Source organism: Lissotriton vulgaris, chromosome 10 (genome assembly GCF_964263255.1).
Source record: "Lissotriton vulgaris chromosome 10, aLisVul1.2, whole genome shotgun sequence".
NCBI classification, from domain to species: Eukaryota; Metazoa; Chordata; class Amphibia; order Caudata; family Salamandridae; genus Lissotriton; species Lissotriton vulgaris.
In genome coordinates this window covers 718,558,481-718,579,757 of record NC_141698.1, presented here as the reverse complement: position 1 = coordinate 718,579,757, position 21,277 = coordinate 718,558,481, and the positions used below count along the sequence as shown (strand labels likewise).

At 42.5% G+C, this 21,277-nt stretch overlaps 1 protein-coding gene across 3 annotated transcripts in view; it reads left to right on the top strand.

Moving 5' to 3' along the window:
* ZEB1 (zinc finger E-box binding homeobox 1) overlaps nt 1-21,277 on the top strand; it is a 427,369-nt gene that overhangs the window by 369,327 nt on the left and 36,765 nt on the right. For all 3 annotated transcript variants that reach the window (XM_086941557.1, XM_086941556.1, XM_086941555.1), the window contains one exon: nt 6,219-8,005. In XM_086941557.1, coding sequence (XP_086797683.1) covers nt 6,219-8,005 — 1,787 coding nt within the window. The remainder of the gene's footprint in view (nt 1-6,218; nt 8,006-21,277) is intronic.

The window sequence follows — 21,277 nt, the reverse complement described above, 5'->3', positions numbered from 1 at the left end:
CACGGGTGTGGCATTATTGCCCGAAGCCAGGCGTTGCCTGTTGAATGTGTGGGAACCAAATGACTATGATGTGGCACAGACGCAGTGGGCAACCCTTGGGAATATGATTGCTAAGAGATATCGCGCAGTTGTGGGGCTCCCAGCGTCCGCCCACGGTTTTGGCATGGAAGGAGAACATGGACTGGTGTACGTTTAGGGAGAAGACTGTGTATGTGGCACGGGGTAGACTCAGGAAATGGAATAAAATTTGGAGCCTGTGGAACTCCTACCTTGGGAATGTATGTACGCCTCCATTCTTGGAGACCTCAGGGGTCTCCCTTTCCACCGATCCGGCATTCCAAGTCTTGTGCAGCTTTTATGATTAGGTACTGATTTTGTCTCCTCACTGCCCCCCCCCCCTTGCAGCAATGATGTTTGTATTATGCTGTACTGCAGTTGCACTCCTTCTTGAACACAGACCTGAATGTATTGTCTTATTGCCTTGTATCCAAGTTCTTTTTCTTTAATAAAAAATTATATTAAAAAAAGACAATGTGATCTGCATTTGAGCTCCTATTCCCGGGGTGCAAAGATGACAAATTTTTGCAAACCTGACTAAAATGTTGTAAATTATAGAATCTTCATTAATGGTCACAAATGGTTGAATGGTCGCCCACTGTCTAGGGTGGATCACGAGCACTGTACCATAGATAGGTTGTTCATTTAATATAACATTCTTTTATCCACAGGATGGAAACATCACACTACATCATTCTATTGAGAGGATTTTTTTCTGAAAAACCAACCATTTAATCCTGTCATTTTAAAACTACGTTTCAACATCGTAGGTGAAAATGGAGGTAAAATGTGTAAAGGTTTAGAAAAATGTACCTTATTAGACTTCTAACGTAAAACAGAGTGAAAAGAATCGGGTCTCTTAAAGAACTTCAGAAGGAGGACCCTCTGCCCAAAACGCTTTTTACTGGCAGTTTTCTTCACTTACTCGGATACTTCTCACAGGGCCATATTAAAGAACTGAGAATATGTGTGAGGCTTTATACCTCCGGTTGTTCTTCAAAATTCTTCTCATTGAGACCAAATTCCATTTTTGCTCCACATCTTGAAGAATTTGTTTTCCACTCTAAGAGGTTTTCCTGTCAAAATGCCTTCTCTGTTTGAGAAGTGTCCCTACTGTGGAAGAAAGAAGGCAGTCTCAGACACCTACTAGGTATGTGTAGTGTCTTCCTGCATCTTGCGCAGTAAATGACTCCAAAATCTGCCAAAAGATGTCCAAAAGAACTCATAAGAACAGGGAGGGCATCCAACTTTGTGCACTGCTTGAAAACATGAATGCTAAAGAAGAGGCAGCCGCTTGCGGAGGCAAACTCTCCAGCATCTCTGCCTAAAAATAGCATTCCAGCAAGGACTTCCCAGGAGGGAAATCCTCAAGTGAAGAAGCGGACACAGTCTACTTCATCACTCCCAGCCTCATTCAAGATCGGCTTTGAGGGCCTGAGCCCAACATGTAAGCAGTCATAGGTGGGTTCAGCACCTTCCCACTGCAGACATAGAAACAGATCTACGATCCCCATAGCATGTCTCTTCATTTACCTCTGACATCGGCGTCTATGCCAGTCTGACAGCTAACTCAGTAATGCAGTTGATACATCAATGTTCGATGTTGACTATGCTGGCGACTCTCAAAACATTGACTCTTGCCATCTAAATCATCTTTGACAAAGAGGACATAACTTGGAGACCGTCACAGTGGATGCTTATAACTCTGCGAACATCCCATCACACTCCCAATCAATGGTGCCTCACTTTCAACCAAAACTCCTAAGGAGGCACTCCCATGGCAAGCTTGTCATCAATGCCATCTTGGTTGAAAATAAACTTCTGGGATGCCATCCACAAATATGCAGAAGATGGGTCCTTCCCTGACACCAGACCATCATCTTCTGCCTTTTACACCAAGAACTCAGATTATACTTTTTGACAGTCCTGTTCAGAAAAGACTTCATCCGCAACAGTCATCTCCTTGAGAATGGCATCATAAACATCCAGATCTCCACTTCATCTCCATACATATAGATTTACACGTCAAAGATTTCATAGAGCTTCAGCAAAATCTTAATTCTCGGACACCAGTGATACCCATGCATCATACATGCCAACGTCGTCTGTAGCATCCCCATGTCGAGCACTCCCTGTGGAGGACATTAATACTTTCCACAGTGTCCTGGTGAGTGGTGCCTAGTCGGTTACCTCGAGACACTACAACCTTGGTTCCAGGTCTTCTGGACATACCTAGGAAACTTTTTTAGCCCCTGCAGCGTTAAAATCTCCTATGTTCTGGCTGTTAAATAAATTTAAAGCTCTGCAACAGGTCTCCGATTATTTTTTTTAACACGGATCAAAAATCTGACTCCAATTGCATCAGTCAAATGGAGACACGGTCCAGCCCTGAAATTCACTTCCCCTTCTGAGGAGAGCAAAAACTAGGATTTGAAAGGAAACATGTGTGGCACAGCTGCTTTTCACATCAAACAGAGACCCTTCCATTGTGGTCCGTTACCAAAGGAGATAATAGACTGAAGTCGTCTGGAGAGGACTTGCCTAAGCACTTGCCAGCAAGATTTATAACAAATAGGTGAAAGTGCACTAGTTTCCGAACAAACTAGAAGTGAAGCAGTTTACTCAATAGATCTTGCAGCCACCTCTGATAGCACACCATGGCTATAAGATCATGCCTTCGCTTAAATTCTTTTAAGCTAGGCGCCCAATTGAAAGTAGCGAGCCTTCAGGTCACTGAATCGTCTTTATTAGGCCAACAAGCAGATGATGAAATGCACAAAATGAAAAATGAAGCAGAAACCCGTTGTGCAGTGGGAAGAAAAAGAAATTTAAGTAGTTTACTCCCAGGGACAACAGGTTATAACTCGAAGGAAGATTCAAACCCCTCGATGGCCCTATCAGCCTTGCAATCCGTGTCAACTAGGAAAAAAATCCGTTTTAGAAAGCAGACCTGAACAAAACTATTAGCACGAAATAAACACCTATTAGGTGAAGACATTTATTGGGGAAATAGTAAAAGCTCATCCCTCCCCGACCCCCCCCCCCCGGTCATGCACATCTGCTCCCCATTCTGGTCGGTGGAGCCGTGTCTCTGTAAGTGTGTTCCTCCATTATGAAAGGCAAGTGGGTGATAAGCTTTATATCTCAAGGATACTAACTTCACTTCAAAAAGCCACCAAGAGCTGTAAAAGCTGCAAAACAAATATCACCAACCAGAAGTATAAAGAGAAGTAACGTCTACAATGCTATTGAACAGTAAAGCATTTGCTTGCTGGCTTTACTTCTAATTGTTCCTTATCTACAACAGAACGAATGGATGTGCTTAACCCATTCGCTGCGCCAGTCGGCAAACGGCCATCGCAAGCCCTACCTCCAGAGCACTGCGCACGTCTGTTGGCCGACGTGGCCCTGCCCACTCAATCAAACCACTGCGGCGGAATTGCCGCCGCATTTAAGCGGTTAATGGACCTACAAGGTGCATACTTCCTGTATCAATAAATCCACATCATAGAATGTCCGAAATTTGTAGTAGGACAGCATCATTATCTGTACATAGTCCTGCCATTTGGTCTAAAGTCAACCCCACAAATCCTTTTTAAATGCATGACTATTTTCGCTGCTCACTTGAGAAAACAAGGAATATACATTTATCCTTATTTAAGCAATTGACTTCGGAAAGCACCGACCCAATATAAGACGAGACTTGAAGCAAGCTAATAGGAAGTCTAGGTCTGCAAATAAGTTTCAATTGCTCCCAGTTCAAAGACTAACGTCTCTAGGTGACAATCTGGGTACAAAGTGTATCCTTTGAAGGAGAGAATATTATCAATCCGGAACACATGCAATACACTGATAAATACACTCATTCCGACTGCAAGAGATAACCTTGTTCCAGGGGTCTATGATGTCTTGTATGTGCATTGTCCCAATTGCAAGATTACCTATACCTATTTCTAGAAGACCAGTGGACTCAGAAGTACAACACATCGGAAGACAATGTAACATTTTCCATTGTAGCAAAGCAATATCTAAACTGATGGCATGTTAGAAGCAATCTAGTAAAAGGGGTTGCTTTTAAAAAAGAGAACCCAACAAACAATTGTCACAGATGCTTCCCTCATAGGATGGGAACCCATCTCTATCCAAGCTCTGATGGACTGAAAAAGAAGCGGCTTATCATATAAACCTTTTGGAATTGAGAGCAATTTCCTTGGCTCTCAAGGCATTTTTTCCATCCCTGAAAAACACCCAAATTAGATTCAAACAGACAATATGACCAGGTTTTAAATGAACAAGTAGGCTGGCACCAGATTAAAAACACTCTAGGTCAAGAACACTCATTAGAATCCCAAACGATCTGTGGTTGGATGAGAATGCTGAAAATATCAATCACAATAGTGCTGTACAATGTGCAATGAAATTTCAGGTAGACTTCCTAAGAAGATACTCTGAAGAAAGTTCAGAATGGGTGAAAGACTGTGAAGTTATCTGTGACATATTCGTGAAAGGTGGCACCCCATCTATAGACCTTCACATACAGACAACCAGAACACGGGTCAGAAAGCAGTGCCCTTATGATGACTTGGTTGCAAGAATTTATGTATGCCGTTCCTCCCTTTCCCATGATGCTTCTGGAAAATGTCAAAATCGCCAGGGAAAGATGCTCCTGATCACTCGGTAATGTCCAAGACAGTGGTAGTTAACTGATCTCCTATTATGCCCACAAGAGACTTTCAGTCAACCTATCCTATTATTGAGACTTCAGAGCATCAACCCAACACAGATGTCATTGAATTTGGCAGCATGGCTTCTGAAGTCAGTGTGGCCATCTATCATTACCACTTTCAGCATTCGAATGTTGAAACAAGCTAAATGTCCTGCGGGTGATAGTGTTATTCCATGAAGTGGAAACACGTTTGCATATGGTGTGCTTATGGTGTCAAAACAATAGTCTGTCTTTTTTCAAGCCAAGAAGGTGGTATATTCTGTATTTGCTTCATTTGGCCCAATCAAAAACGGTGTTCTCGAAGATAAAAGTCCATTTAGCAGCCATCTTTGCCTACCAAAAACTCTTTAGCAAAGGCTTTCTGGAAGGCCTGAAATAAAATGAAGTTTTAGCTCCATAAAACCAAGGAGATACTTAAAGCTAATTGTCTTTCAATAACTATGGTCATATTAGACAAGGATACGCCCACTCTAAACAATAGATCTGTAGGTGGATAGTCTTGTTTCACTAACTCCTATCAATTAACGATCTGTGTTAAGGATAGTTTCAGCAGGAAAAGATACACACATCAATTAAATACAGAGGGCCCAAATTAGCCTTCAATTCTAATGGATCTTTGAAGCCCCATCAATTTTGTTTTATGAATAGGGAAAACCAAAGCCTTTTTCCCCAACATTCGTAAAATGTGCCTAAATACTAGCCACAGATAAAGCACCTGATAGTGTGGCTTCAGAGGAGTTGGCTTGTAAACATTTGAAACCAAATTGTACCTTAATGATAAACCTGTCCAAATGTTACAACAGTATGTGGTTTCATTTTGTGTGATAGCGGTATGATAGTTTTATGTAGCTTTAAATTGCTGTTTTGCCATGAAGAATCAATTCCTATATTTTATACGTGCTCAAATACTTGTCGGCTTCTGTTTCCAATTTCGATATTTCACACTTGTTTAGCGTGCTGGCTTTCGTTTCTAGCAGTTGTCCTATGTTAATGATTGGTGTGTATGTTCTGATAAGAATCTTTTGATGGTAATGCAAGAAAATGAATTCTACTAAAAAATGTGTTCAGTATGAATAGCCTTAAATCCTTTTTTCTGTATTCCCTCACCTGTGGCATTATAGTCCAGCTATACTTCCCAGTGTGGTGTGCACGCATATTGTACTGCTCTCAGCAGTTTATCGTGGAAGAGGTTATCAAATCTGAATATCTTAGAAAATGCACATATGATGACGCCATTAAATATAAATTACAAATTTCAGTTCTAACCGCTTGTCACAGACCTGCCCACAAAAGATAATTTGTAGTATCTGGATAATGTTACGTCCTAATGTGCAACTAGTTGTGATTGATAACAGGTGATAGATACAATGTTAGATTAAGAGGGCTTTGCGGACAGTGCTTAAAATCAGTAATACATATTTTCTTTTTTTACTAGGAGAAAAGCCATATGAGTGCTCAAACTGCAAGAAACGTTTTTCCCATTCTGGGTCCTACAGCTCACACATTAGTAGCAAAAAATGTATTGGTTTGTTGCCTGTGAATGGACGAGCACGTTCAGGACTCAAGACTTCTCAGTGCTCGTCACCTTCTCTGTCGGCATCACCTGGGAGCCCGGCAAGACCACCGATCCGGCAAAAGATAGAAAACAAACCGTTACAGGAGCAGCTTCCAGTTAACCAAATTAAAACTGAGCCTGTGGACTTTGAATTCAAACCTATTGTAGTTGCTCCTGGAATCAACTGTTCTACTCCTTTGCAAAACGGAGTTTTTAGCAGTGGCACCACCTTACAGACAACTAGTTCTCCTCAGGGTTTGGTACAAGCTGTTGTTTTGCCAACTATGGGCCTTGTGTCTCCCATTAGTATCAACTTAAGTGACATTCAGAATGTTTTAAAAGTGGCAGTCGACAGCAACGTGATAAGACAAGTATTGGAGAATAATCATGCTCATCTTACATCCAAAGAAGGAACTATAGGTTCTGCCTCAATACAAGGTGGCCATTCACTTATTTCAGCCATTAGTCTTCCTTTGATTGATCAAGATGGTACAACCAAAATCATAATAAACTACAGCCTGGAGCAACCTAGTGCATTTCAAATTGTTCCTCAGAATCTAAAAAAGGAATCTTGTGTTCCAAACATTTGCAAAAGCGAGAAACTGCCAGAGGATCTTACCATTAAATCTGAGAAATATATAAAATCCGAAGGAGGGGTTAAGGATAGCACTTGCCTAGTTTCTGATTGCCTAAAAGGCATCAATGCACTTACTGAACTCAAACCCTTTGATATGAAATGCTCCGCTAAGCTTCCTGCACTTGGGACAGATGCAAAGAAATCTGTATCTCCGACGTTATCGGATACCGGGGAAAACATTTTGGCACCCAGTCAGCCACCCTTAAAAAACCTTTTGTCTCTTTTAAAAGCATACTATGCTTTGAATGCACATCCAAGTGCCGAAGAACTTTCAAAAATTGCGGATTCTGTTAACCTTCCACTAGAAGTGGTGAAGAAATGGTTTGAGAAAATGCAAGCTGGAGATGTTTCGATACAGTCCTCAAGTCCATCATTACAGCTGGAAAAGGTTACTCCAGTCGAGGAGGAGCCTAGCATATCTTCAGGGGAAAATAAACAGCCCACGGTCGAAATGGATTCTGAAAATGTTCTCGGTGTCCTAAGTTCTCAAATTGTACCGGAGGAAACATTGACACAAATTGGTTCCAGAAGCAACACCCCATCTACATCACCACTAAACCTTTCATCATTAAGCAGCTCTCCTGCAGGAGAATGTACATCTACTGGTGTACAAGAAGAGCAACAAGCAGAACCTCTTGACCTATCCCTACCAAAGCAACATGGTGACTTGTCGGAACGATCCACCGTAACTAGTGTTTACCATAGCAGTGTTCATACTGTTCAGGATGAGCCTTTGAACTTGTGTTGTGTGAAAAAAGAACAAACGGACAGCAGTGTTACAGACTCTAATCCGGTTTTAATTGTGAATCCACCAAGTGCCAATCCAATTAGTATTGCTCTACCTACAGTAACTACTCAGTTACCTACATTAGTTGCCATTTCAAGCCAGAACAGTGTTCCATGCTTAAGAACTCTTGCTGCCAACAAACAGACAATTCTTATTCCCCAGTTAACGTATACATATTCAACAACAACTAGCTCTGTATTCCCAGAACTATCACAAAAGCAGGTCCTACCAAATGGAAATCAGGTATATCTGATATTTAATTTTATAGTGTTTTCACAATATACTTGTAAATGATAAATTAAGCATTGGTGCCCAAAGCAAGGGCAGGTTATCTTTGCTGTCTGTGACATGTCTGTACGATTTTTAGAAGTGGAGTGTTTGTGGTTCTAACACTTTAATCAGTATTTCTTAACCCCTTACAGAATCTCTGTTCCTTTAGTATTTTTAAATAGATACGTTATTGTTGGGAAAGTGTTGCTAAACCGAATAGAGTCGGTATTGTAACATTTCATGGAATAAAATGCTTCTCTATTGAGGATGTTAATGCATATTTAAAATTAAATATCTGTGCCCATATACGGCATCTCAGAACAGTCAACGAGACCGATTCATTAACCTACAGACTCACTTCTAATGATTGTCAATAGAGGCAATGATATTTAGCTAGGGTGCTGCTGTGAATATTGTTAAAATCTCTTACATTTACTAATAAGAGAACAACTCAGCTGACAGTCAAGTTTCTTTCCCCAGGTAGCAAGATAGCCCTGCTTAATTTGCGGAATCTGATATCAATTACTAGCACTTCTTGACTTTTGTTCCCCTTCTGGGTTCTGATTCTGCCTTGCAAGACCGAGCTCTTTTTTTAAATATTTAGCATGCCCACATTCAGTACTTATTTTTAAAAGAATAAGTGCTGGGGTCTACATTCTCCAAAGAAGCGCACCGCTGTGGTTGCTGAATGCTGGAGCTGCTAAATAAAGCGATCTAGTATTTATTTTACCTCATGCCTTTAAAGAACCATTATACTATCCCTGTCTCTATATTGCAATGTCCATTGTACCTTTTCATCCCTGTTTTCTCCCTTTGTTACTGTTTTTGTATCTTTCGCCTTCCCTTTCTCCTTTTCTCTCTTGTGTCAGTCTGATGATGAAGAATAAGTCCCCAAAAAGAGTAGCAGTGGGACTCGCCTGCAACCACTGGCTCAAATTAAGCACTGCCTATTGCTGATAAAATCATGCTTAAGTAAGATATATTCCAAAAACACTAGATCAGTTTTGGTCCTTACATTTGTGCCCTCTGTGGTCTGAGTGTGTGTATATATACGGTTTACCTCCCTAGACCTAGTTTCCCAGTTAAATCCAGTTGGAGCATGTCGACCATTCAAAGTCCTACTTGTGGGTCAGATCTTGCTACAGAATAGATGTCTCTTTACTTAAAATTTGCAAAGTAAATTGCATACTTCTGATGGCTATTTCTTAACTGACGATTCCCCGCCTTTTGAATATTCTCCAGAAACCAGACTGGATACAGAAAACTTCAAAGCAGTGCTGTCTGGTAGCAGCATGCGCCTCCTAACTGCCCTGGAAGTGACCGATCAGAGTATGTGCGATGACATTAGTTCCTTTCTTTCCACCTTCTGACACAGCTCCTCATGACAAAGCTCCTCCTCTCCATTCCAAACTGTCAGTGCTTTCATTTGACCCTAAATGTTTCTGTAAATTGGCTAGTGAACTATGTCCCATCCTAAATCTGCTGTCTTCAAAATTGTCTTCAAATTGTCCCATGACTGCAGGAAGCAGTTGTTGGTCACAGACCCACACAAGGTTTATCTATGGTGCCTGGCCCCAGTCATGACTATAATCATGCCTTTATGCACCCAAAGACAATCCAGGACCGTGAGGTAAAGCTCTACTTGTTGAACACAAAAGAAGGTCAAAGCCAAAGTCCTGCTCCAAATCTCAGGCTTTGTTGCAATCACAATGTATGTCCCACAGACAGTCCAATTACCACTCGCACTTCAAGTCCAAAAACAAAGACAAAGGAGGACTCCACCCCATCCTGCTACACTAGTTCTACAGAGATCGAGCCAGGGTGTTCAAGATGAAATCACACCCATTTGCCTGCCCAGCTTTGGAGCAGATTAGTCAATTATTCCTGTCGCACTAGAGCTCCCTGAGCCTTCGTCAACCTTAGGTTGAGGCCATATAGCAAATTTTTGGTACACCTTTGGGATCAAGAAGCCACAGGGGCCTCCTCTCAGGTTACTGCCTGGGGGGTTCTCCCTTGACACCATTTCCCCCCTTTGATACCTGTTCATGGGCCTGTCCAGTTCTGGTACAGTGTTAAACCCGGTCTTAGAAGTCCATACTGGTTCCAGGAACACAACTCCACACCAGGCACTAATAGACAGCCTGGTGATGGCACCCAAATTAAATACTGATCTTTCCTTGGCCCCAGCCCGACCGATACCATGCTACCAGATTACAAAAACGTGTCTGGTTGTCATGGAGCCGATTTCAACCCCATGCCTCTACTGGGACACAGCTGCCAACAGTAGCTCCCTTCTCTTTTTTGGCTCAAACTTTTGACCCTGTGTAATATCCAGTTGGGTCCCTCATGCTTCCTTATAATACTAATGAGGCATACCTATTTCTACAAAATGCCAGTGGGGTGAACACCTCCCCTGTAGCTGGGCTTAATAAACCACAAAGACGGCCATAAGAGGAAAATGGCTTTAAATATGTGGTCAGGAGGACAGATGTAGTGCGAGAATTGTTGTTGGCCTCCATCAAACAAAATTCAAATCCTCAGTTATACTTCAGCCAGGGATATGGACTCTGAGCCATTGTTGCCTTTTATTGGGAGCCTTATTGACTCTAATGTCTACATGGTCAAAACTATGTTCTTTCCCACCAGTTAGCAGATCCACAGCGACATAGACCTGTGTCGGATCACCCAGATTTCTTGATGGAACACCCTATACCAGAGAACTTCATTGTGCATGCTTCCGCTAGCATGGTTAACCTTAACTTCTTTCCGACCAATCCCCGGACAGATAATCCAAGTTGACTGATTCTTTTGGCAAGAGAATGTTTTCTTATGTTTTTAGCTCGAAGTTGTCTAGCACTGATTGCCATACACTTGGCAAAAACATACAGGCTAGGATGAGAGCTAGCCAGTGGTCCCAGAAGATCTGAGGCTCATTGCTGCAACGTGCTGGTTATGTATTATTTTTGCCAAAGTATGTGAATAGTGCTCACCAGGGGTAATAAAGATTGCATTGGAAGGGTTATTGGTATTAGTGTGGTTGTGAGAAATCTGACATGCTTGATGTCTAGTAGATTTTCAGTGTACAGGTGTGCTCAATGGATATGGCCTTTTATGGGTGCAGAATTTTGGGTGAAAAGGTACTCTATTCTACAGAGGTTCAACGTCATCCAAGCCAGCTGATGGTCCTTCGCATTGTTGACATCAGAAAAAAAAATTCCTCACCAGTTTTATAAGTTACTCCAGTGGGTTTGGCCTATAAACTGCCTCTGTTATCCCAACCAGTGGTGCAGCAATCCGTTTTGTCCTTTCTGGGCCTCAGATGCAAAGAACTTGCAGGGCAGCAGTTCTCTAACCCCTCCTTCCATGCTGCAGCAGCTTGCAAGGCTCTTTAGTTTGTACTCCGTGGTTCATGCCAGGTCAGTGGAAGCCTAGTTCCAACATTTCCTCTGTGGCTGGAGATAATTACATCAGACAATTTGGTCTTGCAGATAGTTCAAACAACCTACAAACTCCCTTCACTTCTTCCCCAACTCATTATCACCCTCACCATAATGTACTTGGATGAGCGCTTGCAAATTCTGAAGCAGAAGGTACTACTTTTGCTCCCCAAAGTGCTATGAAGCCAGGACCTCTCTGAAAAGAGGGTGGAGGAAGGTTTGGGATGTTACTACCACGATTTCCTTGTACCGAAAAAGGATAGGGGCCGGAGACCATTCTGGACATCTGCCGGCTAAATACCTTTCTACTGAAGGACTTATTCAGGATGTTCGTTGGCTCATATTCTTTCACCTCTGAATCCAGGAGACTGGACGGTTGCTTTTAACTTGCATTTTCATAAACCCGTCTTGCAGTCCCAGATGAATTTCCTGTGTTTAAAGTTGGGCCAAGAACTCTTAAGGTTTGCTGTGCTTTACTTCGACCTTACTTCCACCCCTTGGGTATTCACGAAAATGATGAACGCAGTCCATCTTCAATGATCAGAAGTACAGCTATTCCCCTACCTCCATGACTGGCCGCTGAAGACTGGCTGCCACAGTCAATTGCAGACCAACTCAGACAATGGCAAGCCTCTATACCTTTTTAGGGTTTTAAATCAATGGGCCAAAGACGCACCTAACTTGTCCCTAGAGGATCTTTTTGATTCATAGGGCAGTACTAGACATGGTGGTATTCATAGCCTTCCCCAACTTACCTCCACCATCCCCTTGCCCCCCTTCTGCGTACAGCAAGTCTGGGTATTCGTGGCATAATCCTGGTGTTTTGGGATCGGCCTCCCTCTGCCAAGACAGCTGAGTTCCTGTACTCCTGCCCTCATGCATCCTCCTTATCGTGTACCCCATGTGGCACATGAGTCCAGCAGTGGAACCTCTCCAACTCTGTACTGATTTCACAAGCAACCGCTCTCGATCTGCAGTGGTGGTTGATAGACATCCATCTGGTCTGTATTTTCCCCTCCATACCAAGAGCTGACTGTGGTGGCATATGTGTCCCTGCTGGATAGGTTTGCCTAGGGCATACGGATGTCAAAGGACCGTGGTTTCCTGTGGAAGGTTAGCTCCACATCATACTCCTGCCAGTGATCAGTTTATCCCTGAAAGCCTTGTCATCCATAAAGTGGAGGCTGGTACAGGTAGGTCATCAAGGACATCGCAACATCCATGTGGTACTGCGACAAAGAATGCATAGGTTGGTCCTGTGCCTTGTGCCAGGAAACTTTACTTGTCTCTGAGTGACTTCATCTATAGAATGTCTTCTTGCCCCATAGCAAGGTCCTTGAATGCCAGAGTGCACATATTGAACAGGCATCATCAAATAGACCACAAGTGGCATTTTCACCCCAAGGTGGCACAGGGCATCTTCAATCAATGGAAAGAACCCTATTTCCTATGGGAAGATCACTTTGCCTTCTCAGTTTTCCAGGTATTTCTCATTTAAGCCCACTGCAGTCCCTCCACCGTGAGAGAGATACTGCTTTGGTATCTATTCAAATGCCTTTGTTAAAACTTTCCTGTGAATACTCCATCTAATCACAAATTCCTTACTGCCCTCCCTCTTCTCTATTCTTGAGAATTGTCTTTTAACATTCAAAAGGTCACATGTTGGAGATCAGCACACTTTTGCCAATAGTTGATCTACACTTCTTGGCTGACTGTGCAGAAAGTGATGGGGATAAGAAACTGAGGTCAGTTCACTGGAGTGGTGCTTATATGCGGCTCCATTCAGCCATTTCCAGGGCTTTGCAGAGCCACACCGTTGCATAGGCTGGTGTACTGTAGAACTGGGTGTGGAGTTTTCCAGATCCATCTGGGGAATGTTCAAAAGGTGCGCAATCTGCAGTTATGTATCCACCCAAAGAATGTAACCGTAGGTAAATAATTTGTCTGCTTGCTTGTTTAGTTTTAAGAATCTTCTCCCTCAGAGTAATTGACATGCAGTAGTGTGAGAAAGTATTTTTTGTGTACATTGCTTAACAGTATGATCTTCACTTCTGGTTCAGGATTGCCTTTTTATTTTTTCCATTCTTGAATTGATTAGTCTTTAATCAGGAGTCGTCCCTCCAAGAAAGAGTTGCTGAGTGTTTTTGTTTACTCACCCTTGTCAGAGCTTTTCTTCCCCTTCCTGAACTTCAACAAGAAGGAAACCATTCTCACATTACCAAAACATAAAGGCTTGGGGGGTTTTAATGATATATGAAGTGTTCCTCACAAGGTGGATAGCGCCTGAACAACCTTTAGTCTGTCACCACTTAAAGTTGTTTTTCATTCTGCAATAAACCACTAAAGTAAGTCATTATTGTGACAGGGCACCTGAACATTCTGCAAATGTTGATAGACAAGATTTTCGTAAATGAGTTTTAAGTTGTTCCAGTCTTGTAAAATGGAAGCTGTCTCATTCTTGTTGCCGTAGCATTCACCCACGCATTTAAACCTTCTCAATATGTATTGCACAGTGGCTGTAGCCATATTATACTTATGGTTCAGCCGCACTTTACATTGAAAATGCTTTTTTTGATTTGCTTATAACTTTTTACCCCAAAATTTGGCAGTCACCAGGCAGTCGTATATGGTCCAGCATGCCAATTCTGGAATATGTCCTGGCAGGGATAATAGTGAAAGGGTCGAGGGGGGAAATGATGAACGTTTTCTTACTATTTTAGTGCCCCATAGGATATTTTACTTACACCTGTATCCCAAACCACTGAACGGGTGAACACCAAACTTTGCTGTAAAGTTGAGCTGTGCTCTGTAAGCATGCTTTTGTGGTTTTGGGTGTAAATCTGTCCCGTACTGTAGAACATCTGCATTTTCTGTGGGGTCACTCTGTATTGGTCACCTTTTGCCGGATCCTGTACTTTTGCTGCCTTTAAACCTTAGTACGCTTTACACCTAATATCCAGTAGTAAAGTGCCTGTACTACCCCTTTAAACCTGGCTGAATAGCCATATTCCTATTCAGTATATTTAATTTCTCTCTAAGTCGTTAGTATATGGTACAAAGTGTACACTAGGCCTAAAGTAAAATACCACCAGTGGACTGCAGCACCTATTATGTCATAAACTACTGTGGCAGTGCAAGCATGGCTTTAAGGATATCCTGGTAAACGGACTGTAGCGGTGAACTACTACAATTTAGCCTGGCAAAATAAACTTTTTTGACGGGTCAGAATCTCCCATTTTGATAAGCAGCCCCCCACCCCCATGTAGGCGTAGAAGCCCATAAGTCCGGGTGCATGGTATTTAAACGTAGGACATGTAGACATTTAAAATTGTATTGTCCTTAGTGACTAGCACCCAAAAGATATTGGCACAATGGCAGGCCGATTACAAATTCTAATACTGTCTCTCTGGTTTGAACTAGCTAGAAAAATGGCTTATTTTTAAATATTATAAAGTAAACGTTTTAAGAAATGTCATGGAGACTTTTAGAGTTACCATTTCCATGACTGATGTTCCTAACGACTACTTTGCATTAGATTTACCACTTCTACCAGTCAGCAATTGATGTCTGCATAGGTGTGAGATGCTTCCAGGATCAAACAATAAGCTAACCTGACTTGGCAGAGGTGAACCCTCTCAAGCACCCATATTATGTCGGATGGGGCTGTAAGAATCCTTTTGAACATTGCACTGTCAAATGCTGCTGAAATGTCAAAACCTGCTAAGTGTACATATCCGATACCTAAGATGTGCCATCAAAGGTACCGTGAACCCTAGCTCTCACGAATTCCCCTTCTGTCCCTTACTTTCACCCAAGCACTCACTCGCCTACTAAACAAGTAACATGCTTATCTTTTTCCCAAACCATAAAAGATGTTTCTCGAAAAAGAACCTTTTTGGGAAAAAAGTTTTTGTATTTTCTTTAAAAAAAGAACCTAAAATGCAATTGAATAATATGAAAAGAACCATGGTGAAAAAAAGTGTCTCCTGGTGGGAAAGCACTTGATTTTTTGCATGCTGTTCCACTTTCTCTAAGCGGGAGATGACCTTGTGGCGCACCAAGCAATGCAAACTCAGTTGAATGCAGGATCAATTTGTTCTGCGCCTCCTGCAGGACCTCTCCAGGCAAACTCATAAACTTGCCTCTTCAGCATTCAGTCCATCTTTCTTTTTTCAGCATTGAACTTCTGCATTGAAGATCCCCAAAGCTGTATTTACCATGACTGTCTCTTCTTAGCTTCCTGTTGGACAAAGTGCACAACATATATTTGAACGGTAGTCTATTTTTTACCTGGTGGATTGGTGAAAATGGCTCAGACAGTTGATCTGGTGGCAGTATCCTGTCTGAACATCTTACAGTTCATTTCTCTCCTCCCATACTTCCAGAGGGTTTCCCTTCACCGGTCTCTTCTGTTCAAATGTTGTTGCAAATGAGCACAGTTTTGCATCCATATAAAAGAGAAGCATAGCAAAAAATAGTCTTATTTGCTGCAGATCTTTTCTTTGTCAAGAAGTGCAATAATCTGTGCAAGAAAGTCAAGAAGTATTTAAATGTGGAGCAATGCAAACCTATTTAGTTGTCCCATAAACATAGCTGCCAAGGTTTTAGATTGCTATGTGTGACATTTTCATAATTTTAGAGTAATTATGAATGACATTTCGACGACTGAGTGACACTTTCTTGGGAGCAAAATTAAGTAAAGACGACGATGGAAACCTATAAATATCAGAAATTACAACCATTTGAGCAACAAGAAACCCTAACAAGGTTTTAAAACTACTGCAAAGCACCAGAAATTGAAGAGCACTTGAGCCCTTGTAACCAGATCATACTGTTGAGCGAATGTGGAACCATGATATTAAACACGTTTTTCAGAGGCAGTACCTTAAGTTCTCTGCTAATAAGGTAGACATACACCTGGGTTGGACAGGGGCATAGGCTGAGGCAGGAAGACATAGAACTGCGCTGCCGGACGGATCGACAGAAAAGCCAATTAACAACCGATTGCCATAGTAAGGCTTTGCCACGTTGACCCTCATACTCCTCCCAGGTCCCTGGCTATTAATGATGCGGATATGCAGACCTTCACAGTGTGGACTTCAGTGCCTCTGTCCCACGTGGGACCAGGCCCAAACAGGATGCGAGGCCCCAACAACATTCTCATCCCAGCTTTTAGTAGTGTTGCAGGGTGGGCGGCAGAAAAACAACTTTATTCCAGTCAGCCTCTGCCCAATGGGCCCCCAGAATCCCCCTCAAGGATTCAATCCAATCCAATCCAATAGGTCTTGTCTTTGAGGCCTATTGGCTCTACCAATCCATTATGCTGTACTCTTTACATTTACAGCAGCAGCAACAAAGAGAAAAAAAGGTGCAATAGCGCATACGTGATTATGTAATATATGTATCATTATGCAAGCGCCTTGTGCATGACCATGCGTGCACGCTTCCAAATTGACTCAAGTGCCTCTTTTTTCTAACAAGAGGAATCGGTAAAGTAAAATATTAAAAACAAATAATTAAAAAACATAGGACTGAGGGGTGGGGGAATTGGAGGTGCAGTTGTGGAAGGGATGAGATAGAGAGGGGAAAAGGAGCACACAAGGGAGAGGAATACTGTGGGATCGCAAGGAGCATACAAACTAATGAGAACAACACGGAGCGTGGGAGAGGAAGAGAAGCACTCAAGTGAGAGAAACATGGAGCTGCTCCCATGCTATCGATATGTGTGCACAAGGATGATCAGTGCACGCTGCAAAATTGTGATACTTCCGTCAAGGAAGCTGGTGCGCCTACTGCTCAAAATACAGCTGTTTAATGCAAGGAAGCTTGAATGGCACCTAAAGATGTTGTGCCTCTTCTATTTGACAGACGCTTTTCAATTCCATTCATTTTTGCATACCTCACCCATATGAGTTCTGTATTTTGGTTCTTCTAGTTCTGAATTTACACAAGGTAAAATATAGAACTACAATACAAAGAATGGGTAGAAAAAAAGGATTGGTGAAGGCACCCAACAACGCAAAATTCGTAATTTTAATTACGCACAGCAGCTGAGAAGATGGAGTCTTCTCAGGTGCAGTGCGCAATTAAAATTGAGTCAACAGAGTCATCTGACTCTACGCACGTCCGTGGTCGGGCACTGGGCAAGGCTGAGGCAAACACAGTGAGATAGGTGGGTCACAGCTGAGCTGGCAGCCAGGGTCGGGCGCTGTAGAGTAGTTATTTAAAAACGATTACTACTCTCAGGCCAAATGAAATCATGACCCGAACCTGTTACAATCGGTGGGCTGCTACCTTCCCAGCCCCACAGGCACCCACTGCAGCCAGAGGCACACAGCTTAGCTCCCAGCTGCTTAAATTATAGTACAGAACCAACACCCAACAGTCAGTATTAAACTCGCTGACTCGAGAGCAGCACTTCCCGGCATTGATTAGGCAAGCCTCAGACTAAGTGAGGCACTACAGCAGGCGCCGCTGTAATTATTTCAAAAAGTTGGGCGACTCATCGCTACACAGCCGAGTCCTGTCCAGTCCTTACTGTGTGTGTCTGTGACCGACATTAGAACTTTACTTCAGCTGTGTAACACAGCAGGACAGGCTAACTGAGGAAGACCACGCGCTAAAATAAACTAAATGTATTTTATCGGAGAGAGTCAGTGAAAATGATTAGACAGCTTTCAGCCAGGCACTTACTAATATTTGCGGGCGGCGGCCTACAATCCTAGCCGCAATGACTCATCCGGTGGCAGCAAACCGCTCTGGTGTTCCTATTGCGCATACTGACCTGGAACGATCACTCCTTCGGAATCCCTATTTGTGATCTGAGGCAGTCTCCGTAGACACATACTATTGTTGGATATTCATAAGAGGTCCTTTTGGCGCTTTAATTGCGCATACTAACCTGGAACGATTACTCCTTCGGAATCCTTATTCACGTTCTGAGTCCTTCTCCGTAGACACACACTAGCACACACTAGTGTTGGACATTCATAAGAGCCCTGAGGAAGCTCCCTGTGAGGGTGAGAAATGCGTTGGCTGATTCTTTTATAATCGAAATGATGAACTTTTCTACACTTTTTAACAAATAAAGAAGGAACAATACTTACATAAATCTTGCCTGTTTGGACTTTGTAATTGTGCGCCCCCATTACCTTTAAAAAGCTCTTTCAGCCAGGCACTTACTAATATTTGCGGGTGGCGGCCTACAATCCTAGCCGCAATGACTCATCCGGTGGCGGCAAACTGCTCTGCCAGAGTATGATACTTCGGGCCCTCAGTCAAGTTGCGTCCCGGGATCATGATGTGATTAAATTTGACCGTGGCAATGACTCCAGTCGAGTCCCAGGCCCTGCGACGCTTCTGACCGACCTCACTTGCCTGTTCCAGGACTCAGGAAGGGATGTCACATGCGATCATCCCCCGATGCGGCGCCACAGGCTATAGCGCAACAAATGCTGAAGGTAGGCCCCACTCGGGTCTTAATTGGGCAGTTTTTGACTCGCTGTATACCTGCAGCAGCGCTGGCAGATTGTAACATTTGTAGCACACTGTGTAAGCATATCTTGAACGGTCTGTTTACTAACTGTGCTGCTGCCGGCCGCAAATGAAGTCTGCTGCGGCCCGGGGGCACACAGGTGTCTGAGCGTCGGCGCACGCTAGCACCTGGCATAGCGGTCAGCCAGTTTCAGCGCTGTCAGAGCACAGTGTGGTCAGTGGTAAAAATGCGTGACAATGCATTTCAGTGCGGTGATGCGGGAACACGGCACTGAAATGGCTTAGCGTCACGCCTGATGCGTGACGCTTGGCAGGCCTGCTTAAAGATCTGCAGCTTCTCCGTTAATCCCAGAAAACAGACATAGGAGGGTTCAGCACAGCCTGGAACGGTAGTTCTGTCAATCCCCAATAAAGCTTTAAAACATTGAAAAGTTGATATTTACTACTACAAGAGTTAAAGATGCACTTGGGTTTTCTTTACCCAAAAACAATATATCTCTATTTGTTTTATCTCCCAAAAACCTTTAAGAAAATTCAGGATGTTTGCAGTGCTCTTTAAAAAAAAAAAATAATAATAAAGGTCCCACCTGTGTCATCGTGCAAGAGCCAAAAAAGGACTCTAGGTACTGTAGAAACCTTCTTATCCATGGAGGATGCTTGAATCAGAGGAAAGCAAAACGGGGGTGCAGATGAATGGTAAAAATGCCTAGCACTGTGAAATAAACGAAACCATAGCCTGTAGGAAAAGGGAGCCCACCCATTTGCAGGGCACCATCTTCATTTCCATCCCGCCCCCACGAGACACTGAGAGAAGTAAGCTTTTGCTATGACCAAAATGTCTGCACATCAGATACGCCGAAGCCACCAAACAGCAGGATCGTGTCGAGGTCTTGCTAGTACAGCAGTAAGATGATGCTTTGGCAGTTGAACTTTTAAATGTGGAAGAGCAACTCATTCTAGCCAAAAATCCCTAGAGTGGACATTTGTCACACCCAGGGAGAAAAATAAATTGTATGAAAGATGACATGTAATTTGTGCAGCAAGGTCCTGCGGCATGAACATCCCAGTATTTACGTTTTGGCATCAGTGGAATGATGAAACACTTGAGTCAAGCGACCGAGCAAGTTTTTTTGGAGAGGAAATGAAAAATCCGTAACCGGTTGAAGGTGAAGAGGGAACAATTCCACCGGAAATGCATGGAGACTAAGATTGCAGGTGTTCACATATTGCAAGAAATGTGTATTAAAAAAAAAATTTCATGGGGACTGAACAAGTCATCTTTTGTGCAATGAAACCAGTACCTACAACACAAATCACCGGCGCCTTTACATGTTTTAAGAAATGAAGAGCACAAATTTTTTTTTTATAATTTAAAAAATAAATGTAAAAACAAAGAGGGTTCCAGTATAAGAACCTTGTTTAAACAAAAAAAAGTAAAAAGAAAAAAACACATACTGTAGTGTGGTGTTCTCAGGAATTAATAAAGAACACATAAGAGGGTCCCTGAAAAAATGCAATTTAAGGGGGAAGCAACCAGGGCGAAAATAGTAATAATAAACACATACTCCCCCGCTAACTTATTCTTAGTAACCGGTAAGGTATCCAGAATAATATGTCCGAAAAACAAGTGATTTAGATCATTTATTATCAAAAAATTTAAATTTTTTTTGTTGAGGTATTTTGTATATAACTTTATAATATTACATGTTCAGACATACTACATATACTAAACTATTCACAACATTATGTATCAATCGGAAAGAGCCCCAAAAACACACAAAAAAATCATACAATGAACGTACATGTTTCCAGAATAACACCAATAGAAACATGTAGTGAAACAGTGTTACAATAGGTTACAAATGAACATAAACACAACTTAACATACAATGTGTAAAAACCACAGAGAGTGCACCGACATGCGTTTCGGAGGTACCATGTACTAAAAACACTCCATCAGGGCGCTGAATTAATGAATAATGCAGTGGTCAGAAAGCCATCTGAAATTCGTATGCTGTGTCCAGATCTCATACACCAGGGCTCAATACAATGTAAAACACAAGTTGTCCCAGGATTCCAAGTATGCAGTGCAGGGTCTCAGAAACAGAGTACAGAGGCACAGATGTCTAGAGGCTGGAAATACTAATATTAGTGTAATCAGCCGTTCTATAATTAAATGGTCGGTCCGTGGATCCTCAAAAAACAGTGACTATGGGTTCTGGAGGTGAACGTGGCACCACATAGATAACGATAAATGGAATATGGTCATCACAGCAGCGCTGTAAATATTATCATAGAAAGAGAAGACTGAGAC